At 38.5% G+C, this 26,189-nt stretch overlaps 1 protein-coding gene across 1 annotated transcript; it reads right to left on the bottom strand.

Annotated features, from left to right (window-relative positions):
- Positions 1-3,062: 3,062 nt before the first annotated feature.
- Positions 3,063-11,594, bottom strand: LOC137712508 (puromycin-sensitive aminopeptidase). Its single transcript, XM_068451582.2, has 32 exons — positions 11,154-11,594; positions 10,634-10,714; positions 10,466-10,510; positions 10,137-10,277; positions 9,963-10,038; positions 9,643-9,719; positions 9,216-9,329; positions 9,054-9,128; positions 8,873-8,980; positions 8,579-8,791; positions 8,403-8,464; positions 8,211-8,238; positions 8,016-8,102; positions 7,872-7,897; positions 7,649-7,712; positions 7,474-7,554; positions 7,247-7,294; positions 7,121-7,139; positions 6,956-6,960; positions 6,845-6,856; positions 6,647-6,703; positions 6,422-6,531; positions 6,255-6,335; positions 5,975-6,158; positions 5,551-5,699; positions 5,323-5,461; positions 5,082-5,228; positions 4,893-4,974; positions 4,626-4,801; positions 3,768-3,995; positions 3,594-3,665; positions 3,063-3,394 (listed from the first exon to the last, which is right to left on the bottom strand). The coding sequence occupies exons 1-32, from the start codon at positions 11,229-11,231 to the stop codon at positions 3,314-3,316; spliced, it is 2,946 nt and encodes a 981-aa protein (XP_068307683.2). The 5' UTR covers positions 11,232-11,594; the 3' UTR covers positions 3,063-3,313.
- Positions 11,595-26,189: the final 14,595 nt, after the last annotated feature.

Raw genomic sequence — 26,189 nt, 5'->3', positions numbered from 1 at the left:
GATCCTCTCCATTAGCTTATGAGAGGATCCAAATCCGTAAATATCATTTCCGAGTATTAATAAATGGTGGTTTCGGTTGAGGGTAGTTTTGTCAATTGCCGTACTGGAAGGAGAATAAGTGATAGCTTTAGTCGGAGATTAATTAACAATTGTTTTATATATATATATATAGAGAGAGAGAGAGAGAGAGAGAGAGAGAGAGACAAAAAGGTTGGGGGTATTTTGTATACAAGTGTGCACGTGTGGGCACCCAGTTCTTGATGGGTTTCGTGCGCAAGAGCGACACCAACCAGCCCCCACTGGCCACTGCCTACTCAGATGTGGGGCCTACAATCCTACATTTCTCCCCCTTTACCCGCCACTTTACTTGCACGGTTGGTGCATCTCTCACTTGCCCCTTTCTTTCTTTTTCTCTCTTTTTCTTTTTTTTTTTCTTTTTTTTTTTTCTTTTTTTTTTTTTAAACTAATAAAAATGATTTGAAAATTTTGAGTTTTAATCAAAATAAAAAAAAAAGATGTTGTAAGTGAATACTATTATAAGTGAATTTTTAAAGTAAAAATATTCTTTTCGTTAAAAGTGAACAGTACCAAAAATGTTTCGTTAAAATTTCTTTTTTTTTCACTTAAAAATAATACTAATAATTTTTTCCCCTTATCTTCTTAGTTTAACTATATCTTTGTATTAAAAAAATATAATATATACTTGCTTCATTTTCAAAAAGTGGGAAAATCCTTCACTAATCCTTATTAGAGCAATTCCACTATTGCTAATTGCCTTGGAGATAAGCAACCCAATCCACTCCTCCCTCCCCCAAACACTCCAACCTAGTCGGGCAATTGAGCTCAAAGCCAGCTTGATGGAGAAATCAGGCAATAATCACTGGCCTAGCGCCTAGCCTATGTGACGCATGAAATCAGCCACAATTTAAATTATAAAAAAATTTATAAAATATATAAAAAAATTATAATTTTTTTTTATAAATAGCTAACCATATTCTTTCACTTTACACTACATTTCAATATTCAAATACTTTCAACCAATTTTTTATTATTATCCAAAATTAAAAATAAAGTTACCTTTTATTATTTTATAAAAATAAAAAATACTAATATTTTACTACGAATTGACTATGCTAGTCAATTAGGAATGCAGATACAATTAGGCAATTATTGCTCTTAATGTATCTTCATTTTATCTAATTCATCATGATGATGCTATTTGTTATATTAACTTATGATTAAACAGTCTGCAAATCACATAAATACTTCTAGAAATGATCGTTAAATGGTAATAAAAGAAGAAAAACATTATTTTATTATTCTTACTGCCACGTTAGTGGAGAAAGAAGACTTTTCCCCTTCCCGGAACCAGAAAAGTATTCTCCTTTTGTAATGCCTTCCATATGTATCTTTTGAGAATTTTATGCCCCAAGAGCCAAAAGCCACGTCCCCATCCCGTTTCATCACATTGCAAAAGGTTGAAGGCCCTTTACTTTTCTCTGCTCCCTTTTCTTATTACTTTTTGAGTTTTGACCCCTTTTGCATATTGTTTTCATACACAAATATAAGCGCATTGACTCTCAAACCATAAATATAATCTCGCATGCGTCACCACGTCATTCAAAATTTTAGTTTAAGATGTTTAAGTATACAACTTGCATCAGGTTCGTCCGTTAATTATTGAACTACACATGTAAATCTCTTCATAACAAATGGCCTTTCAATCTATGTTTCCTTGTAGTTTTTTTTTTTTTTTTTGGTTCAACCCCCATGTGTGGTTGTGTGGAAAAAGCATACTCATCATCTCTACTTTAGAGACTTGGGCACAAATATGCCTACAAACGTAGTTTCCACTTTTTTGGTACAAATTGTTCCCAACCACACGTTTTATAGGGTAAGAAAAATAACTAAAGTGTGGATCTAAAAGTGAAGATGTTGGGTTATCTAGTATGCTTTTGGGATATGTTATTCACTCATTACTATGTTCTATTTCTCTCTCTTTATATGAGGTTAAAAAGCAAATCACCATCATATTTAAAAGTGGAAATGCTTGATTTAATGAGTTACCAATGTTTGGTACAAAAGGACAAGGCTTTGGGATTGGGCTACATCAAACCTAACAGAAAAGTAACTTTTGTAAGTTAAAAAGGATAGAGATACTTTTGACTTTTTTTTTTTTTTTTTAACAAACGATAGGATCTACACTAAGAAGCCGAGGGGAGTAGGCTAAGCCTTATAGTGGACTTGTCATAATAACGTGGTTCAAATTCGTTTTTGAGGAGAATCGAACATAAGACATCTCACTTACAAGTGCAGAGGAATACCACTAGATTGTAGTACTAAGTGGCTACTTTTGAGTCTTAAGAACACTAATTAAGTAAAATTTGATTGAGATTTCACAAATTATTGCATCCATGAGTAAAGGATTAGGATTCCCCTTGGGGCCTTTTGGTCAAAACAAAGTAGATACCTCGTTGGAAAGTATGGAACTCATGTTTTCTTCCATGATATCAACCTTTCTAGGACGTTTGAAAAAGAGGCAAAACCCAAATTCCATATGCTTTTGCAATTATATGTTATTGAGCTTCTTATTAGTCAACATCTCACGTGCCGCGGGCGTGACCTCCATCTCAAATAATGCAAGGAAAGAGTTTATCATACGCCCACCTTCATTGTCGAGCAATACATTCCATTGCATATATGACCATTAAGCAGAATAAACTTATATGAAACAGGATCACTAAAGTTGCAACATTCAAAACTAATTTACATGAAGCAGGACCGCTAATGTTGCAACATTCAAATGCTACAATGACATGACAAATATATATAAAAAGCTAAAGATCTTTGGTTGAGCAACATGCATAAAACATTTTTAAAATGCAGGTCATCGTTGAAGGAACTCCTTACATTGTAGTTTTCTTTGGATCAAGTTGGTGAGAGATGTTTTCACTTGCAGTTCGTTTTTAGTTCGAAGCTGATATTGACACTCTAAAAAAGTACTCCTCCTGTCCTCCGTAGCGGAAATAAATAACTAAAGAATTCGTCGAGCGCAGAATAACTTTTTCTCGAGTACTATAACAATACATAAAAGCAAATCCAATAACCATTAACATAATTTGTACATGGGAAAATGGAACTTCACAAGTGCAAAGCATAAACAGTAAACAAGCATATGTATGGTATACTTGTAGAGAGACATTTGTTGTGAGGATCCTCCTCCTGGATAACAAGTCAAAGGGTGATTATTTCTCTATATATTAAGAGAACGATACACATGCATGTGCAGTTTCTCATCCAAATTAAGCAAAAATTAAGCGGCCAAGCTCTTGGAGGCGATCTCAAACACGTTTTCAGACAGTCCATTGGTAGACAATATCTTCTCCAGCTGTGCCTGCAAACACCATACCAGAAATCTATTACCGCGCTGCTCCCGAATAGAAAAAATGCAAACACTGCATATTAAAAATCGATTTTTCTTTTCAAACTTTATAACAACATTGTGCTTTGTAGTCCGAGAAACTAAGCAATGCCCGATAAATGTACTGTGGAAAAGATAACAAAAATGTGAGCAATGAGAATGAAATAGTTACCTTGGCAAGGTTTTGCCGGGTTTCATCATAGCGCTTCCACCTTGAGAAGGCTGACACCATGCGGGAGGCCACCTGCAATCCATGACCATGGATGGTATTAGGGAAGAAATAACATATAACAACAACCAAGCAATTCACAAGTAAATGTTATTCAAGAGGATTCGATGAAAGGACCTGAGGGTTTATTTTATCTAATTGCATCACAATTTCTCCCAAAAACTTGTAGCCTGACCCATCCTTTGCATGGAAATTCACAGGAGAACCACAGAAACCTCCGATCAGTGAGTACACCTTGTTTGGATTGCGCAGGTCGAATGCTGGGTGGCTTAAGAGGTTCCGCACATTCTCAACATTGCCGGGAACGTCAGACATGGCTTGAAGTGCAAACCATTTATTCACAACCTGAGGAGAGGAATACAAAAATACAAAATAACAAATGAAGAATCTTTCAGTTTAATAAATGAGAAGAAATCATGAGAAAGGTACTAAACAACTATTACAAAAGTATCAAAACTATATGTAGGCCAGGTTAGCACTAAGCCCTTTTTTTCGAGGTCCAAAAGCACTAAGTTACTTAGTATGTAGAGGTGGATAGGCGGGGAAAATGCAGATAAAATTAAACATCTGATATACGATAGCGGATGTTCATTGAAGGAGTTTCAAAAGCTGAAATTGGTAATAAGAAATTGACAAGGAGCTCGATGAAGAACAACAGAAGTCTCAGCAAAACAGACAATGAGTCACTATCATAAAGCCTCCTGGGTTCAATCTTGCCTTACAATTGACTTGGGAAAGAAAACAAAAAATCCGGTACGTTGCTCCATTAAAGTCCTAAACAGTGCAACTTAACGACAAGGAAATGTAGGTTTAATGAACATCATACAAGATATCATTAGCTACATGTAATGAAGCTCAGAAAACATGCAGACGGGGAAGGAGGGAGGGAGAAAGAGGAAAATGCACACCAAAGAACTAATAAATATAACTCATTCTAGCAATTTAGGGACTATTAAGTTGGAAATAGAGCTTTACCAAATAGTCCTCCTGCCATTTGCTGTAGAAGTCGGCCAGAATATCATCACGAGTTTTACCAGGGTTTTGTGCTATGGCTGCCAAAGCTGCAAACTGCTCAGTCATGTTTGTGGCAGTCTTGTACTCATTTAGAACAAGCTCGGTACACTTTGAATCTTCGAGCAATGCAAGATACGCTATAGATGAAACAAAATATTAGCACAATTCATTCATGAAAAGTTAACTTGACCAACATAGAAAACATTGTCTCAGAAGAGTAAAACAAACCAAGAGCAATATTCTTCAGAGCACGCCTGGACAAATTAGGGTGATCAAACACATACTCTTCTGAGCCCCTGTTGTTTTCAACCTGTGAAACATGTAAAGTTCAAGTTCGTTCACAGTAGAATAGAAAAAGTAAACAAGGAACACAACGGATAGCTAAATAAAATTCCAGGTGAATCCAAACTGTCATACTGTGCTAAGAAGCTCTGCTTTCAGTTCATGGGCTAGCTGCTTCCTGATAAAAGTACGAACAGCATGAACAGCATCAGGATCTGCAACTTCCATCATGTCCATTATTTCTCCTTCACCGGGGAGAGTTATTGCCTTTGCCACAAATTCCTGGTCAACCAAAGGCATATACAGTTCACTAATGAATTAAGTCTTCCCACATCACAAAAATATTTTTGAAAAAAAATAAAAGGCTTCATCATACTTTATCCAAGCTTAAGTCAGATAGTATTCTTCTGAGCCCAATCACAAACTTCGGATTCAAAACCAACGGTTTGTTTTGTTGGAAATTAGCAACCAAATCGAGCATCAGCTTACGTGCCAGCACTTGTCCGGCCTCCCAGCTGCAGCACAAATATAAACAAGTAAATAAGAAAACTTCAAACAGGGGTTCATTTAGTGAGAGATTTTATCTGCTTTGCACAAGACAAACCGGTTGAATTCATCGGAATCATAAGCAAGGAGTAAAAATAGATCACTATCCGTGAGATCAGTCTCCAGACGAATAGGTGCACTATAGCCCCGGAGCAGAGATGGAATTGGCCGTTCAGACACATCAGAGAAGACGAACTCTTCTTCTTTCTGCATAGGAGAGTAAAGCAAAATTATTAATATGTTAAGACTGACCAGCAAGAAAACAAATTAGAGGCTTCGCAATTAACATGTTTGAAAAGAGATTTTAGTTTTACAAGAAGTTAATAATAATATGTTCACACAAAAATCTCTGTTAGTCAAGCTACTACAAACTCTTAATAGCATATCAGTGAAATTATTGTTTAGACAGAAGTGGGGGCTAAAGATTCTTTAGATCCCAAATATGAAAGATGAATAGCTAAAGATGGAAAATCTGAGCCAACCTTCGTTACTCTAAGAACAGTTGTGTAGACTGGCTGACCATTGTTAGCAATAGACTGCACTGTCCCGTCATGATGAACAGAGGAGAGAGGCAGCTCCTTGCCAGTTGAGTCGAGCAAACCTACTGCCACGGGAATGAACATGGGTTCTTTAATGGGCTGCCCTGGAGTTGGTGGTACCTCTTGACTGAACATGTCCACCATCAAACAGAGGTAGTAAGCAGTGCCACCAAACAAAAAGAGAGATAAGGGCAACATAAAGAATTATACCCTGATTACATACCTAAACTTCAAAGAAAAAGTACGGGCCTCAGCATTATAAGAGGATGCAACTTTGACAATTGGGGTCCCAGCTTGGGAGTACCTACAGTTTAGTTACACTCTAAAATGTAAGCATTAGAACCATCAGTAACAAAATTAAGAAACTCAAAGTGAGGGACGAAAGCACACCATAGTAAGAAATTAGCAAAATCTGCATTGTTAGCATCTCGCATGGCAGCATAAAAATCTTCACAGGTTACGGCTTGTCCATCATGTCTCTTGAAGTAAAGATCCATGCCCTGAAATGAGGAAAACTAATATAAGTTGACTTTCGAAAATGGTGGGCTTGAACACATGAAGTAAACCTTGTAATCATTCAAGCATTAGTTTTTGAAATTGGCTTCTCAGTCTTACATTTCGGAACCCTTGACTTCCAAGTAAGGTTTTGTACATCCTGACCACTTCAGCTCCCTGATAAAATTGGACCGTAAGATTGTATCATTGACTCTAGCAATCGATTTTGTCCACGTTCATATGTAACATATATATATATAAGAGAGAGAGAGAGAGAGAGAGAGAGAGAGAGAGAGAGAGAGAGAGAGAGAGAGAAACCTTTTCATACACCTGTCAGAAGAAAATGGAATAACATAGGATAATTAGATGTCTTCTCCACACATTATAGAAAAGGAAAACAAGATAGAAAGGATAGTTTTTAATCCCTACCGTCACTGCAAGTAGATGTTTGACGAATGCCCAAAATTAAAATCAGATCCAACGTGATTGCACAAGAAACCCAAAATATGTCAAAACTGAGAGCACATGTTTCTATGACAAACAAAAAAGACCTTTACCCTAGAGTATAAACAAATTACTGAAAAAAAAGCTCGCCTGTATAAAAGTTATCCATCTGCATAAAAGAAAGAAAACATGAATATGAACAAAAGGCAATAACTAAAAAGGGATTAGAAAAAAGCCAACTTCGTATGAGGTACCAATTAAAAGATGACATCTGACCTTGATGTAAGAATGTGGCCGCACGGGATGAGCCATGGGACCAGCATCCTAAAAAACCAGAAAACATATATCAGCACTTAAATGTGGCACTGTACAACATATCATTAGAACATCAAATGTACGCCATAAATGGATTAATAACTCAACTAATATGCTCCATAAAATAGTATAAAATAAGATGACATGCAAATTACATAACCAAAGAACTACAAAATAAAAAAGCAAACCTGTGGAAACTGATAATTTCTAAGTTTGGAAACATCAGAAATCCGCTTTACAGGGCGACTCCCCATATCAGATGAAAATTCCTACACATCATATATGTCGTTAATGAGCAATATTCCCCATGTCATAAGATCAAATCTAGAAGTATACCCTATGAGAAAAGATAAAAAGTAAAACCTGATCACGGAAAACCGTTAGACCCTCCTTCAGGCTAAGTTGAAACCAATCACGACATGTCACTCTGCAGGTATATTAGCCAAACAATTAGTTCAACACTAAACATAATCTTGCAATTACAAAAAGGTTGTAGACAGTTAAACCCTAATGCCTTGGTGCAAATACTGAACCCTCTCATGGGATAGGATGCATATTCTACAAACCAAAAACTTTGCAAACCAACCTGTTGCCAGTCCAGTTATGGAAATACTGCAAAACAAAAATGGATAGAAAAAAAAAATCAGCATCAATTTGCTCCTGCCATCCAAATCAAAATTTCCATAGGATGAAGGTTTGTGTCCTAATCTTATAGATGTGAAAAACAAACCTCATGGCCAATGACTCCCAAAATGGCTGCATAGTCTGCATCGGAAGCAGTTTCTGGAGATGCCAAGACAAGTCTGGAATTGAAGATCTGCAAAAAATTAAAAATTAATCAACATTATACATATATAAATACATGTATATAAAATTATAAATACATACATATATCAAAAAAATAGATTCTAGGAAGTATACATACATTCAAACTCTTGTTTTCCATAGCTCCCCTGGTAATCAAATAAGAACCAAAAGTATCAGTAGTTAAACTATAGAATAAATTAAGGTTAATAAAATGAAACCATCAGTCACATTCCACCACATAAAGTTCAAATTCTAGATGTAGCATAATTATATTTTAAGCTTCTACCTAGAAAGAGTAAAAAAAACATACATGTTAAAATCTGGAACAGCCACAATGTTGAAGAGATCCAGATCATACTCGAGACCAAAAACCTATTAGAATAGTCAAATGTTAGCACTTAGCAGATAACAATAAACTCTACAATCAATTCAATTAAAGAAATTTGATATCAAAACCAATAATCTCTTAAACGAAAAGAAACCCACATCCTCATCCCATTTCATAGCTGCCTTAAGCGAATACATGGCATGAGCTGTTTTTGGTACATCTTGAGCAGGGGTCCAAATCCTTAAAGCCACTTTTCGACCCGAACGAGTAGTAAATGTGTCATCTCTGCTCTCAAGCTGTCCAGCAACCAAAGCAAATAAGTAGCAGGGTTTCTTGAAGGGATCCTCCCAGAGAGCATAATGTCTATTACCCTGAACCACAAGCACAAAATTCGAACGAATAAAACAACAGTAAATCTCCATGTACTGCTTTGTTTAGTAAGTGATGATCACCTCTAGGTCTCCCTGCTCTGTGAGATTTCCATTGGACAACAACACTGGGTATAATGATTTATCAGCTTCAATGCGGCATCTATATTTTGCCATTATATCAGGACGGTCCTGTTGCAAATGAAATGTAATCAGTACAGAAGTCGATTAACACTTTGTAAATAATCAATTAAATTTACCAAACCTGATAGAATGTAATTTTACGAAAACCCTCAGCTTCACACTGGGTGCAGAAATTCCCAGATGACTTGTAAAGTCCCTGCAGTAAAATTAAACTACAATCAGGGCCAAAAAGAAACACATACCAGGGCAAAAAAATTAATATTGTAGATATGACGGCATGCACCTCTAATGATGTGTTCTTCTGAGGATACATCTCTGTTAAAATTTCCAAAGTAAATGCACCACTAGGTAGTGATTTTAGTGTCAGATGGCGTGAATCCAAGTTGTAATCCTCCTCCTATCAAGGGAGAAAAAGCAATAAGCATGCAATAAATCATTGGCTTCCTAGAAAGGGGTGGAAGAACCTCCGAAAATAGAAATCAGGACATAGAATATTTCTATAATAGAAAAGGTATGATCATGATCTCAAGGTTCAAGTAAGATGTCAACGAAAAGAGGCAACTTAAACTACTAATTTTATGAAGTACGAAAAAACCCCTTCTATACATTACATTAAGGAATAAGCTTGAGTCAATGCTTATATTCTGCAGAAAGCAATCACAAAACTAACCAAAAACCAAAATGGCACAAACACAATACAAATTACGTGCCTTTAAATCCTTGCCGTTGATCCGAACTGAAAGTAACTTGAGATCTGTTCCATCCAGAACCAACGGGGAAGAAGACCCTGTCATACAAAATAACAAAAATTTATTAATAAAAACATTACTAGGAATTCTTCAACAAAATATATGTAGTGTACTGGAAAAGACAAGCAAATCTAGATTTAAAACATTGCGCCAGACACGTGATAGTATTTTCTGACAAGCACAATCAATTAATTAAAATAACTAGGAAGTTACCAGGATAACAAAGACAAAGATATTTTCACCAATGAAATACTAAATGCGAAGAGTGGTCACAGGACTACCTTCAACCCTGGGGAAGACGGATATTTTTGAACTAACAATTGTTTTCTCCTCACCCAGCGAAAAATTCAAATCCACCTGAAGTAGTAGCTCCATAAGTTCAGAAAAACTTCGCATACAAAAGATCAGAAACCAAAAGAATATATATTAATCTGATATATTAAAGTGTAGTATACCGAGTCAAAGTAGTAGTCAGGCATTTTGTAATCCTTCAAAAATATTTCCTTTGGTGCAGCCATTTTGGATTCGTCAACTTGATCTGGCAAGCTTTCTGTGGCAACTGAACAGATTAGCCTCCTGCTCCCTTGTTTGTCCCTCTGGAATGATTCAAGATTTGCACATGATTAACAAAACCATAAGACAGAATAACCATAACATTGGTTTGGAGCATGAATAATTTGTTCTGTACACAAAAAGATCCAAGGACACAACACATACAAATATGTGTGTGTGTGCGAAGAAATATCAGAACACACAGTTTCCGATAAAAGAATTTGCAACTCACAGGTAATGCAGTATATGGAATGCGATAATTCCTTGAGCATGCGACCTGAAAACATCAGTTCATTAAGAGAGTTTAGATTTCAGAAACTTCTGTTCGAATTTCAAAGTTGATATAACAAAGTCAGCACTGAAATGCAACTGATGAAAAAGTGGAGAAATATGCACAGACCTCCGATGTAAGGAAGCGCCTGTATCTGGTAAGCCTTTTGGCTGAATTCCCCAACAATCTAACACGACTGGTACACTGAGGCTGAAAAGAAAGAGAAAACATTCAGCAAGCGGACTAAGTTTCAAATACTCAAACCAAATACAAAATTGCATCTACACCATTGAAACACGCTGTCACTCCGTAATCCTTTTATACAAAAGGATGCAACACAAAGACATGGCATTCCATATTCCAAAGAGAATGATAAATAGCCGGCCAGAAAATAAGAGATCTCAAATGTGAAGACAGTTGAAGAAAATAACAAAGACTCAAAGCTATTAACCACGAAAAAGCGATACGACTTCAACCCTTTAGCAGATTCCTAGTCTGGATTTCAAATATGCTTCTGTGTTTTACTAGAAAACTCAAGGGACTACCTCTTACAATCACACACGTGAAACTGTTTGCAAGTTACAATCTTTCAATACATTCAATTACAAACAAACACACACACACTAGACAAAGGGTTTAGAGCAATCACAGGAGTAGATGAGATCAAACCCAAAATACTTGTCCTCACAAAAGCAGAACTCCTGCATGGCAGAACCAACCGAGCCATCCCAATTCAAAAAATCCCAAACAAACCTACTCCAAGCACTAGTCCCTTGAATCCCAATAAGTAATCCAAGCTTTAACGAAAACCCAGACGCCCAAAACCCCAACAAAACTCCCAAGAGGCCCTAAAACCCTAGATAAAAAATGACCCAGATGAAAAAAGAACAGAACCCATTGATACTGATACACTTGTTATAAAGGATATATGGATAATGCAAATTATGGACACCAAAATTCCATAAAATAATAACCAAAAAACCCCATAAAACCAATCCTGGTTTTCAATTGAATCTGAAAATTACTGAGAAAAAAAAAATTGAGAGAGGAGTTGGATGGTTTCTTCTGCAATTACCTTTTGTGATTTGATGATCAAAATGCTAGGGAAAAGTCGGGCTCTAAGAACCCGAGAAAGAAGCAATGATAATTGATAGGTGCCCCACTGAAACTATTTGTTATAAGACAAAAAACAAATGTTTTTATATTCTAAATACATTTGATTTTGTTGGGGACATTTGATGATAATCATTTTCCTCCTTTTTGGCAACATACTATGATGTCCAATGTTTGGGCCTTATTAACTTGGCCCAATATGGATGGGTGAGATATTCTAAGATTTGTTTTGATTGTGTTATCATTACTTGTAGCCGGTTAAATTTAATAGTAATATTACATTTATCATCTATTTGTGTCATAATTTGTATCATCACTTTGTAGAGCCCGTTAATGCATGTGGGTTCCGTCTCTATTAGAAAGATTATACAAATAAGTGATAAAAATAATATTTTTGTAAATTAAGAGTACTATGTACATCCAATGTTTTTTTCTGGACACTTAATTTCTTTGACCACGCATTAGTTAAATTTTAAAGTCTTTTTACACTAATACAGTTAGGAATAAACCCAAAATAACCTTTAAAACATTTTATTTTGTTTCTTTGAATCTCTAAAAAACAAAAAACAAAAACCAATGAAAGAATGAAGGTTACAACCACCATTGTGGTCGGTGCGGATGCAAATTTCCGCCTTCTTCTTCTTGGATAAAATTGCACCTACAAAACAATTAACACCTTAGGTCAAGGCCAAGAGCCCCACGCGCCCACGATGAATGGGGTGGCTTTGGCCGAAGAACCTCTGAAGCCAAAGTTAGAATTTAAAGAGAAAAGTGTTTGGAGAGTTTTTGGGAGTTTTCCAAGAGTGTGGAACTAGCTTTTTAGAGAAAAAAATGGGGTTCAATATATAGAGCATGGCCGGTCCCCTTTGAAGATAAGGTGGCCGGCCCCTTGGGGTATTTTTGGTGTGTAATGGGTGATAATTTGTGTAATGGGTGATTAATTAGTATAATGAGTGATTAATTGGTATAATGGGTGATTAATTGGGTGATTAATGGATTAATTAGGAATTAATCCATTATTTAGCCTAATTAATTTAATTTATAAGGAAGGTTTTGAAGGTTATGGAATGATTTCCTTGTAGAGGATACGGAGCAAAGATAGATGAGATAAATTTGAACTTGTTACCTATTTTGGGCACTCTTGACTCGGTTGATGGATGATTCTCTACCGCTTGCGTGTAGGAAACACGGTGTGTCTTGAGGGTAATTATGTCCTCTTCACCTAAAAATCCACGTGTCGCCTCTTGATTATTTTTGGCTCCACAGCCGGCTACATGTCAACTACTCTAGATTTCGGCTAAGTTCCGACGGATCTCAGGTTGAAACCTGAACATCAATTTTTTTTTTCAACCTTTTTAACACCGACGGAAATAGAAAATGGCCAACCATGGCTCGCATATGGAAGAAGGGGTAAGTGGAGGCGGGAACAGTGGTGAACGAGAAGAAGAATTGTTGAACAAAAGCAATAAAAAAATAGGCCTAATCAGATAAATGGTCCTTGTGGTGCTAATGTAATTGGAAGGTAGGTCCCGTGGTAAAAAAAATTGGGATTTAAACCCTCGTGGTGTTAGTCTGTTAGCAAATTTAGTCCAAATGTGATTTTTCGTTAAATGTCCTTTAAATACAGGGTAAAAATGTACACCTTCTTCCTTGTCTCTCTGCTCTCTTTCTCTCTACAATTTGTATTTTCTTGCCTGAGGTCATCATTGACATCGACCAGAACTTGAGGTTCTTCGAACAATTGTGAGCACGTGAGCTTCTTCGGCATTTGACAGCAGCCATTGGTCTGTTCTCTTATTCCTCTATCTGCTTGATTCCTCACTCTTTTTTTTTATTCACTCTCTTTTAATCTCTGAAATTTGTATATTCATCTTCTCTCCTATCCATCTATCTCCAACCATTTTGTGGGTTTTCTAATCAGCCAATTCCCATCCTTGTTGCAGCCAACCTTTTCTATTTTTTTGACCCAATTCTTTGGATGTGGCATGATTATAGCAATCAAGTAGATAGATGAATAAGAGAACAGACCAACGGGTACTGTCAAATTCCTAAGAAGCTCACGTGCTCACTGTGGAGCTAAAAATAATCACAATGCAACGCGTGGATTTTTTGGTAGAAGAGGACAAAAATAACCTTGAGGCTTACCGGGATTCCTACGCGTGAGTAACGGACAATCATCCCTCAACCAAGTCAAAAGTGCCCAAAATAGGTAACAATTCAAAATTCATCTCATCAAATCCCTTCTACGAGGTAACTCCCAAAACCTATTTCATTCCATATATTTTTACCTCTTTTTGCCTCTTTTAGCTAATCAATTAGCTATCATTCCATAACTTACAAAATATTCCACATAAATTACATAACCTCCCAAACATTCATTCCAAAAATGTGTTAACTGGCTAATTAATGGATTAATTACCTAATTAATCCATTAATTGCCAAATAACTCATACATTAAACCACAAAATGCACACAAAAAGCATCCCAAAGGTCGGCCACCTTTTCTCCAAAGAGGACTGGCCATGCCCTATAAATACTACCCATTTTTCTCTAAAAACCTATTTCCACACTCTTGCAAAACTCCTAAAAACTCTCAAACACTTTTCTCTCTAAATTATAACTTTGGCATCGGAGGTTCTTCGGCCAAAGCCCCTCCTTCCCCATTCATCGTGGGCGCGTGAGGCTCTTAGTCTTGACCTAAGGTGTTATTTGTTTTGTAGGTGCAATTTTGTCCAAGATCAAGGAGAAAGAAATTTGATCCACACTCACAATCGTTCTAAGAACCTCAAGTTCTGGGCACTGCCAATGATGACCTCAGGCAAGAAAATACAAATTGCCGAGAGACAAGGAAGAAAGTGTACATTTTTACCCCTGTATTTAATGGACATTTAACAGAAAAATCACTTATGGACTAAATTTGCTAACGGACTAACACCACATGGGTTTAAATCCTAATTTTTTTTTACCACCGGAACCATCTTCAAATTACATTAGCACAACATGGATCATTTATCCGATTAGGCCAAAAAAATAAGGTTTAAATATGCAGCACAACTCAAATCCATTAAATTTCTTTTGAACAGTCTAGATTTAAGGAGGGGATGGGAGAGGAGAGAGTTCAAGTCCAAAATTGATTCGTGGTACACTGCTGTACTCTATTTTTTTCTCGGGATTCTTCTCACTAAATTTTATCGGTGCAATTCTAAACCTTGTAACTGCTTTCAATCAATAGAATTATACGGATTTGGATTCCATCCGGATCCAAATTGTGAGGATCTTAAGGATCCTTACATCGTAGTCGTTTATCATATGTGCGGTCAGAAATCATTTTAAATTTTATTATTTAAAATTAAACATAAATCATACCTAACAAATACTGACCGTACGATGTACGATGAACAACCATGATAGGATCCAGAGAGGATCCTCACAAAGAGAATCCAGAGATGATTCTCGTTCAAATTATACATGTTGTTTCTCAAAAAATGTACTCAAATTTTATCCTCATCAATTTTTATTTCTTACAGTTGTTTCAAACCTACGAATTCCATAGTTGATCGGTCACTTTCAATCGGATCTCATCTCAAACGGTCGAGCATGGTTGACCTTCGACCAGCCATGAATAACATTTTTCTTTTGAATGTGGGTGTAGTAATCAAAATTTTGGATGCAATAAGATTTTGTTTAGCGATTAGATTCTGTTTAGGTTGCAGTCTATTGAATCAAAACTTTTGCTTCTAGGGAAGAAGTTAGATCCAACTTAAATTCCAAATATAAGGTAGAATTGTTTCATATGACACGATGTCTACTTTTTTTGTTTTTTTTTTTTTTTTTTTTTTTGACAAACAATGATAGAGTGATTTCATTTATACAAATCGAACAAATACATGAGGGTTTCATATAAATACATCTTCTTCAGTGACCAATTTCTTGATTTGGAGATTAATTTACGCATCCAACAAATAAGTTAAACCCCAACATACTACCACAAGAACTAAGTGCAAACAGTACAAAATTGCCACAAAAGACGATAAATGTGACAATTAGACAAGATAATCACTTTGGATAAACAGACTTGAATATACTATCAACCAAATAATGTGATCAATGGTATCGAATTAGAGAAGGGCCGTATTGCATTGTAATCCCAAATGGAGTAGGTTCTCCAACGTCTTCTTATTAGCTTGGTTAGCCATGACATACTGCTAATAATCACTCATGGTTTGTGAAAGCCCTAAAGACATATAATCACTAAATGGAGAATCGAAAGTAAGTTTAAATTCACAACCGATTAATAATAGTTCTAATCGCCCACTACCTTGCTAAAAGGAACCTAATGAATCACATACCATCAACAATGAATGTCGATAGAAGTGGTTTCTGAGTTTGTCCACTGTAATCATTTTGGTCATTTCGTGAAAATTTGGTCAATATCCTCGTTTAATTGTCACGTGAACGATCAAGTGACTACATTTTTTGAGTATTTTTGTCAAATCAACCACTCCACTTAACGAAGATAATGACATTGATTTCAAGGAATGGCCATAATGATTTATGATAGAAAAACTCAGGAATCAATTCTATCAATTTTCTCAAAGACCAAAATAAGGAGTTATGTCTATCTCAAAGACCATAATAGCTAAAAAGCCAAAGTTATATAATACTACTATAGTGTTTGAATTATTTCAAAACTAATTGTATATTTTAAATGTTAAAGACTCGTTTGGTATTTAAGATAGAACACATTTGATAACTCATCATATTCAAAGTATTTTTCGTATCGAGAAGATTAGACATTAAGTAACCTATTTCTTCTTCTTATCATCTCATTATACACCGCATTAGTTTTAAAATAAGTTGTGTGAAATTGGTATATTAAAAGTGAAAGAGAAAAGTGAGAGCACAACTGGAAATTTCATAATTTTAAACCAAAGCCACCAATCTTTCTCAAATGCTCAGGTCTCAATGTATATGTTTGATAAACAATGAGGTAATGCCACCTATAAAGGCTAATGGCTATATTTAATTTAAGAAAAAGGAGCTAAGGCAACTTCCTGATTATGGGCATCATTATCAAGGGCAAAGACTGAATTAATGTAACTTTGTACGTGTTGTCTAGTGCGCTTTTATAAAAAAAAAAAAATTGAAATTTTAAGTCACTTTAATTTGTACAAATATCAAATATTTATGAATGTTATATATATATATTTTTTTTTAATATGAGAGACAAATTGTGACAAGCCATTGTTTTCCTCCACTTTTTCTGGGGTTGAGAAGACTCACATTTCAGCCTTATTCTAGCCACAAGTTTGGCTTCTAGCCCAGCAATAGGTTTCGAACTCAAGACCTCTAATTTTTAGTTTTAAAAAAACTTCATAATCCGTTATTTACTTTAAGTCAGTTTATTTCGATTTTTTTTTTTTTTTTTTTTAATATTTGAATTTAAATCTTCCTCATAAACCGGTATCTTTTAAACCGACGGTCCCTTCAGAAACAACCATAGTACAAATTCACCATGACCATGTTTATGCATCATCTAGTATGGTAACTTTGCAACCCGACGCGGACGTGAATATAATTCGATTAGATTTTGACCTCATGTCTGAGAGTTGCAGTCTAATTAGTTGGCTATATGTTGCTTAAAGTTGGACAAGTGTTTATTGTTGGAATCGATTGGACAAAACTTTAGGATGGTGATGGCAGATGGGTGGACAATTGAATTCCCCGTACCCTATGACCCCACTTATAGTTGATGAGGATTTCTCTGGATTTTTTTTTTTTTTTTTGTGAGGGTTCAATCTTATTCGATTATCGTACATCATGCAATTATAAATTGTTAGGTATTATTTGTATTTAATTTGAAATAAAAAAATTTAAAATAATTTCTGATTGCACAATATACAACAAACGGATGTGATGTGGTAATCCTTAAAATTCTCCTAAAAATAATCCGAATAAGATCCAAATCCACTTTTAATATGCAATTTGCAAATGCCATGAACCACCCATACATATGGATTTGATATGTATTTGAAATTGGCAAAAATGAAAAATTAGAAAGAAAAAAAGAAGGAATTTTTAAACTTTTCACAACATTTTAAATCATGTATGGCAAGCTAACGACAAGGCAAAAGCCGATATGCCGAAATGAAATCTTAAACAGAAAATAAGTCCAAATCATAATTCACAAATGACATAGAATTGAGGTGCACTGGTATATAATGTATCCTTTTTCTTCCGCCATGGTTAAGTTCATGTCTAATTATAATATAAATTGAATAATACAACGAAACAGTGTTTTGGAGTACACCTAGAAGTTACTTATTGACAAACAACTTAACGCATAAAATCGAGTAAAGCCTACTTCGAAGTATGATAATATAATAATTAAGTTTTCGTTAGTATGTTACCAACCGTTGGAGTAGATTATATCCATCTCTACCTTAAAAACTTGTATTGTGTTCTTCTCATAAAAAAATAACTAATGATAAATCACGGTTATTCACTATTTCAAATTCATGAAAAGAATTTTACATTGCCTGTAATCACAATCAAGCGGACAAGAGGTCTACGAATCTGTGGGGGCAAATGTGTGTTCAACCCATTTCAAACTTTAAAACTCCAATCTTTAATTTGTAAAATATACTGTTATTATGGCCGCCGGAGCTCGCTCTAGAGGAGCTGGAACTGGATTCCGTTCCATTTTGGGTTCAAATCAGGGGAATTCCATTGGGCCTAGCTTCTGTAGATAACATCCAGCGATTAACCAAAGAGGCTGGAAAATTTTTAGCCATGGAGGATCCCGGCCTTGCGCGAGGATTTCTGCAGGTTCGAATCCTAGTGGATACGGAGAAGCCGTTATTCAAGGGATGTTGGATTCGGAGGGATACTAACAGGGATACCTGGGTGGAATTTCGATATGAACGGCTCCAGGATTTTTGTTACCGGTGTGGTCGGATAGGGCATATCAACACTGAGTGTACGGTTGAGGTGTCTGGAGAAGAGGCAGTGGCGTATGGAGAGTGGTTAAAGGCGCCTCCGGTCAGGGATGTGGTTGCAGCTCCGAGAGTGGAATGCGTGGGAAGGGGAGAACGCCGGCAGGCAGGTGCGGTGCGCAGACCAGGCAATACGGTTATGAAGAATCAAGACAGAGTAAGGAATCCGCTTGTGCAGGGACAGGACCATACACAAATAGTCGAGTCGGGGGGGACATCAACGGTTCAGAGCACAGGTCCAAAAAGGTGGCGGAGAAGGAAGCGGGTGGAGGGCGAGGACTCTTCGTCCAGTTCTAGTTTGGAACGCATACAACCAAGGGGGGAAGGACAATGGGGAAATAATCAGGGGGTCAATGAAGTCTTGTCGGCCCAGGGTGGAGACCCAATGTGGGGGTTCAAAAGGGGTGTGGAATCGCAGGAGATATTATTAACACCAGGCTTACAGAAGAAACCCAGAGGGCTGGAGATGGAGGAGAAATGCCAAGGTAGGGTGGATGAACTATGGAGGAGCATAAATTCTAAGGAAGTGAGTCTATTGGTGGAAGGTGCGGCAAGTATTGCAGGTGCATACAAGGAAGGAATAAATGAGCATCAGGAGAGAAAAGAGTTATCGGATGGGGGGTCGGATACTGTCAGTGAGGGGAGGGTGGCAAGGAAGGCGGGCATGACAGCTCGGGGCGGTGGCGGCTGGCCTTCAACAGCCGCAGGCCAGCCATGAGTTATATCTTCTGGAACTGTCGTGGGCTAGGGTCGGACACGACAGTCAGGGCTCTTCATGGGCTAATTCGTAAGAGGCGACCCTCTATGATTTTCTTATCTGAGACTAAGATGAAAGATCATAGAATTCGTGGGGTGAGGAGGCGCTTAGGATACTCAAATGGTTTTGATGTTTCGCCAAATGGAAGATCAGGAGGGCTGAGTTTATGGTGGGAGGACAACCTGGAGGTTCAGATTATATTTTCTTCCAAACATATTATTGATGCTGTTATGAAAGGAGAAGGGCAAACCAACTGGTGTCGGATTACGGGGGTGTACGGAACTCCGTACAGAAATGAGAAGTTAGTGTTCTGGAGTTGGATGGGTAATCACTTTACCCCCACGGATATCCCGTGGATTTGTGGAGGGGATTTTAATGAGTTTATTTGGGACCATGAGAAGTCTGGAGGTGCTGAGGTGTTGTATAATAGGCCCAGGTTCTTAGAAGATTTCATGTCTTCTTCTCAGTTGCTGGATTTGGGCTTTCATGGGTCGGCCTTTACTTGGAGAGGTTTGAGAAGAGGGGATTGGGTGGAGGAACGCTTAGACCGGGTCCTTGCGAACGAGCGGTGGCAGGAGTGCTGGCCGAATTCTCATGTTGTGCATGGAATGGACTTAGCCTCGGACCATTGCCCAATTGTCCTGAACTCGAGTGTTGAGGGGCCGAAAGGGAGGAAATTGTTCAGGTTTGAGGCTTACTGGGCGGCGGAGGAGGAGTGTAAGGATCTGGTGAAAAGGTGTTGGGAAGGTCGGCAGCATGGCAGTCCTGTGATTAGATGGGTGAGGAAAATTAACGAATGCCGCTCTCGGCTAAGTAGGTGGAACCACTCGAAGTTCAAGGGGCGGAGCTACAAAATCCAGGAGCTTCTATCCCAGTTAGATACACTTCAGCGTGATTGGGGTCCGAATTATGCCGAGATAAGGGAGAAGTCTCGGATGGTGGATGAGCTTAGGCTTCAAGAGGAGAGCTACTGGTGCCAGCGGTCAAGAGTTAAATGGTTGAGGGAGGGGGATGCCAACACTAAGTTCTTTCACTCTTCCACCCTCCAGAGGCGTCGGAGAAATAAGGTTATGAAGCTAAGGAATGAGAATGGTAGCTGGGTAGATCGCCCGTCTCAAGTACGCCAGTTGGTGGAAAACCATTTTACCTCTGTTTTTTGCTCGGCCGGGGATCGGGATTGGGGAGCGTTGTTGGACTGTTTGAATCCCTCGGTCTCTAGCGAGATGAATGCGGCTTTAATTGCGCCGGTGACGGAGGAGGAAATTAAGGAGGCTGCTATGCAAATGGGCGTTTTAAAGGCTCCGGGCCCTGATGGTTTCCAGGGGATTTTCTATCAAAAGTACTGGGAGGTTGTGAGGGATGAAGTTTTTGCTCTGGTCAGGGACTTGTTTCAGGAGTCAGCAGGTACGAGGCATTTAAATCTGACCCATATTGTGTTGATTCCCAAAGTTCCAAATCCGGAATATGTGTCGCAATTTAGGCCTATCAGCTTGTGCAACTATTCGTACAAAATCCTCTCTAAGATTCTCGCCAACCGGCTAAAGATCTTATTACCAACAATTATTTCTCCGTCCCAGAATGCTTTTGTGGCGGGCAGACAAATTCAGGACAGCATTGGTATCGCCCATGAGATGTTTCATTTTCTGAAGGGGAGGAAAGCTAGGAACAAGTTTGAGATGGGTATTAAGCTGGATATGCAGAAAGCTTATGACCGGGTGGAATGGGACTTTTTGGATGCAGTTATGGAAAAAATGGGATTCTGTGGAAGATGGAGATCGATTATTAGTGGATGTGTTTCGTCGGTACAATTTGCGGTCCTCCTAAATGGGCAGGCCGGGGCGTCCTTTGCTCCCTCTCGGGGTATCCGTCAGGGGGATCCTTTGTCTCCCTACTTATTTATTCTTGTGGGGGAGGTTTTGTCCAAAATGATTCAGAGTGCGGTTGAACAGGGTCGGTTGGAGGGTGTCAAGATGGGCGGCTCGGGTCCTGTTATATCTCACCTGTTCTTTGCTGATGATACTCTCTTGTTTCTGCGTGCTGATCAGAAAAACTGCCGAAATCTGAGACTTTTGATTGATAGTTTCTGTGGTGCTTCTGGGCAGAAGATTAATTTAAATAAGTCTAGTGTTTTCTTCGGGGTTAATGTGCCGAAGGGGGTCGCTGATCAGATGGGGAGGTTTCTTGGCATGGGTGTGGTAAACAATCCGGGGACTTATTTGGGGGTTCCTGCTATTTGGGGTCGATCGAAGCAGCGTGGCCTTGCTTATGTGAAGGGAAGAGTTATGGCAAAGTTACAAGGGTGGAAACAAAGCTCGCTTTCCCGGGCCGGTAAAGAGGTTTTAATAAAGGCTGTAATCCAAGCTATTCCGGCGTATCCTATGAGTATCTTCAAATTCCCCAAAGTTGTTTGTAATGAATTGGATGCGTTGGTGGCTGGGTTTTGGTGGGGATGTAAGGAGGGAGCCCATAAGATTCATTGGGTGTCAAAGGAGGTTCTGGGCATTCCTAAAGAGTTGGGTGGTTTAGGTTTCAGAAACTTTCAGGAATTTAATGATGCTTTGCTAGCTAAGCAGTGCTGGAGATTAATTACTGAACCTGAATCGTTATGGGCTCAGGTTATTAAGGCGCGGTATTTTCCTCATTGCTCGATATGGGATGCAAAGAAGGGTGGTCGGGCGTCTTGGGCGTGGAGTAGCATTCTTTGTGGTAGGGACTTGATCAGGGAGGGTTCTCATTGGCAGATTTTGGGGGGTCAGGAGGTTAGGGTGTGGAAGGACAGATGGCTGCCATCTTTGCCCCTTGGACATCCGCAGCCGATTGGTCCGGTTGCGGTTACTCCTAGCTTACGTGTTAGTGCTCTTATTTGTCCAGAGTCGGGGCGGTGGGACCTTGGGTTTTTGCAGCATATCATTTCGGGGGAGGATATGCAGGCTATTGAGGAGACGTCTTTGGGTGATTTAAATCGTAAAGATCGGCTTGTCTGGGAGTTCAACAAAAACGGGTGTTACTCGGTCAAGTCGGGGTATAGATGGCTGCAAGATAGATCGCTTGAGAGGAGAGATACTCGTCGGCCTTCTGTTCGCGGGGTCCCTAGCAATCTTTGGAAAGGTATTTGGAAGTTGGAGGTGCCTCCCAAGTTGAGGCATTTTTTGTGGCTTACTGTGCATGGGTGTCTTCCTACTAAGGATGCTCTCTTCCGCAGGAGATCCTCGCAGACCTCCATTTGTCCTATTTGTGGCTGCCACGACGAGACCACGGAGCATATGTTCCTATCCTGTTCTTGGGTGGAACCCATTTGGTTTGGTGGGGCATTGGGATATAAAGTGGATCGGCTCTCTCTCCCAGATTGGGTGGACTGGGTTCAGGCAGTCTTCTCACCGAATATGTGCAACACAGGTGATACGAGGTGGAGGCGATCTTATATTGTTTTTACGTGTTGGTGTATTTGGAAGGCCCGATGTGATTTTGTGTTCAATGGGGTGGCCTTATGTCCTCCAAAAGTGGTGGCTGCAATCTCTGTGGCGGTGAGCTCTTTCTTTGGTGCAAAGGCAGCGGCAGAGTGTAGAATTGTGGGTGTTGGGAGGATGGATGATCAGGCCGCGCAATGGTGTGCTCCGGTCAATCCCTTTGTGAAGATCAACGTGGATGCTAGCTGGTCCAAGGCCTCAAAATCGGGTTTTGTTGGAGTGATCGCGCGGGGTCAGGACATAAGGATGGTGGCAGCCGCGAGGTACGCTATCAGGGCTCCTTCGGCGGCCGCTGCGGAGGCCACTGCGCTGATGCATGGTTGCCAGTTAGGTGCGGCTTTGGGATTCAGGTATGTCATTTTGGAATCTGATTCGCTGGAGGCTATAAATTGTCTCTCTAGTTCGCTGTCTGGGGGCAGTTGGGAAGCCTTTCCAGTGTTGGCTCGTGTTGAGCAGTTAGGGAGGGCTTTTATTGACTGCCGTTGGTCATGGGTGCCTAGGTTAGCCAATAGTGTGGCGCATGAGTTAGCGTCGGTTAATTTTCCGGAGATGTGTGATGTTGTGTGGGTCGATAGGCCTTCATCTTCGTTGGTCTTTGTATTGAACAATGATGGGCTTCCATGTCCTCACTAATTTGGGTGTGGTGGTGATGGGGATGACGCCTCTGCTTGGTAGGGGGGTCTTGGTGGTATCTCCATTATCACTGCTTAGTATTGTACTTCTGCTTGCCTCTTGTAGGCTTCTTATTTATGGTTCGTTGTGTTTCAAAAAAAAAAAAAAAAAAAAAAAAAAAAAAAAAAAAAAATACTGTTATTATTACTTTTCTTAGGGAGTGATGTAGGTGTTGCAATCTAAGCCATTGATTGCATGGAGGATAATGAGTTGGAACAATCATGGCTCTGTCCGTGTTTGGTCTCACATGGAAGCATGTGCTCTCGAGAAGTAAGCAGCAAAAGAGTGTTTTGGACTGACGTTGAAAGCGCCACATATCCACTATGATTTTAAGTCAACCGATAAGTCCTCTGGTTGGTGGATAAAACTGTTACAATAATCCATTAATGGTTCATGGGAAATTTAGTGTAAATTGTTTACCAAAACAAATTTTTACGATCATTTAGTACTATAATTTAGTGATATTTTTCTTCATTTATAAATGAAAAGTCTTAGATTCAAATCTAGTATTAACAAATTCACAATCAATTTATTCTCTCATCCGCTTAATGTTAATTTATCGTTTCATAAAAAAAAACACATGTATTTTTGCTTAAAGACGATTGGCAAAAGATCTGTGTATTTTGAATGGAATTAAAAGACACGCAATTTTTCAATGAGAAATGTTTAGGTGACTACGAAATTTGTGTCGTCATTTACTCTTATATTTGATAATAAGGATTGAATTAAATAGATATTATTTTAATATTCTAATCTCTATCTTTAATATAAAATTCAAGAATGAATGACGATTAATCCTCAATCATTGATTCCAAACTCTTGTTGTATGGTCAAAAAAGAAAGTTAGACACTATTTTAGCACGTATGACAAAAAAGCAAGCGGTTATGAACAAAGTAAATTTATCTTTTCAATTTGAATAAACTGTATAAGTTGACATCCATGTTTTCACTCAACATTCATAGAATCTAATAGTTATTTAATTCAAATCAATCTTCGACACCAATCGAGGTATGAGACTATACATAATTCATTACAAATCAAACAATAATTACTATAGTAGACAATTTTCGTGATCTTCGGTCTTGACAAAAAAAGTACCAATAAAATAGTCAACATCTTTGATCAAAGACTAAAGCCTCACAATCCCACGAAGAGCTTTTTTTTTTTTTTTTTTTTTTTTTAATTTTTTTTTTTATAGCAAAAAACTTACTGAAATTCTGTGAAGATGATGGGTATATGTAGGAGGAGGTGGCCGGCCATGGGATAGGGTTTTGCCCTACACATGGAGCTTCCTATTGGCCAAGTTATGTCATCCACATGATGTGCAAGGAAAAAATATTTCCAATATATTAATTTGGAGATAATATCTTGGAATGATGATGGGAATATCCCTAATTGATTGCGATGGGGATCTTTACTTATGTGTTGGTCTCTATTTAGGATTGCAATAAAGATAGGATTTGGTAATTAATCATTATCCTTAATACCTTTTGACTTTTCCACTCCATGTGCAGGGGAGCTGTGGGCAATCGTAGTCTGCTGCTTAAACTTTGCTTCATTACTGTTAATGTTTTTATTAGTAATTTTTTTTGTTGATTCAAGAAAAAGTTTTGTATTGATACTAGGAATATTAATCATAGATAGAAAGATATCTATGTATATCGAGGCATTTTCTCTACCCCTTCTTACCCTGGAAAATCGGGGACACCTCGCGTCCTTGAACCGATAACTATCTTTCGGCTAACCTACCTCCTCCGTCCCTTGGGACCAACAAGGGGTAGTACAGGAATATTCACCTGTTGTCCATTGACTACGTTTTTTGGCCTGATCTTAGGCCTTGACTCACCCTCTGTGGATGAACCTTGCAGAGGAACCCTTAGGTTTTCGAGGCATTGGATTCTCACCAACGTTTGCGTTAATCAAGCCGACATTCTCACTTCCGCTTCGTCCACCGTAGCTTGTGCGAGTGCTTCCCTCTAGGCGGAACACTCCCTTACCGATACATTTTTACATCTTATAGCTTCGGCATATCGCTCAGCCCCATTAAATAAATTTGGGAATTTTTATCCCTACAAGAAAAAGAGAAAGCTGAAGGAAATTTATTCCACCTCCCTTAGCCTTCTTCTTTGCTTGCCCTGGCAAATAGTTGTTCTTCTTCTCTGCGCCGTACCAAGTAAGAAAAAATTAATTTTATTTGTCTTATTCTTAGGTGGTACTGTCGCGGGGCAACCTTCGAGGTGGTGAGACACGTCGGTTGGCAGGGCCTGGGAGTCGGCTTGGCATAGGCTGAAGAGGTGGCGTGGCAGATGCCCATGGCTTGGGCTGCTTGGCTCAACTGAAGCCAGGGAGGCCGTTCGATTGGGGCCACAACTTAAGGCGCTAGGGCGCAATGCAAAGCAAACTAGATGGTGTGGAGCAATTGAGGTATCACTATAAATTGCTTGACACCTCGAGTAAAGGTGCTCATAAGTGGGCAAGGGATACCTTGGAGGTAAGCAAAGAGTGGGAATTTGACCCCTCGCCTAAGATGGGTGTTCCGACTGACTTCATCGAAGGTAAGTGAATTGCTTCATCTTTAGGCTGCTTTATGCCTTTGTTGAGTTGTATTGGATTCATGAATAAATCAGGCTAACAAAGTGATCTTTTTCCTTTTTTTTTAAGGAAAAAGTATGTTATTCAT

The sequence above is a fragment of the Pyrus communis genome, chromosome 14, assembly GCF_041283825.1.
Source record: "Pyrus communis isolate YQ-2024b chromosome 14, ASM4128382v1, whole genome shotgun sequence".
Taxonomy (NCBI): Eukaryota; Viridiplantae; Streptophyta; class Magnoliopsida; order Rosales; family Rosaceae; genus Pyrus; species Pyrus communis.
Note: the sequence above shows the minus strand (reverse complement) of the source record. Positions and strands in the feature narration are given on the sequence as shown.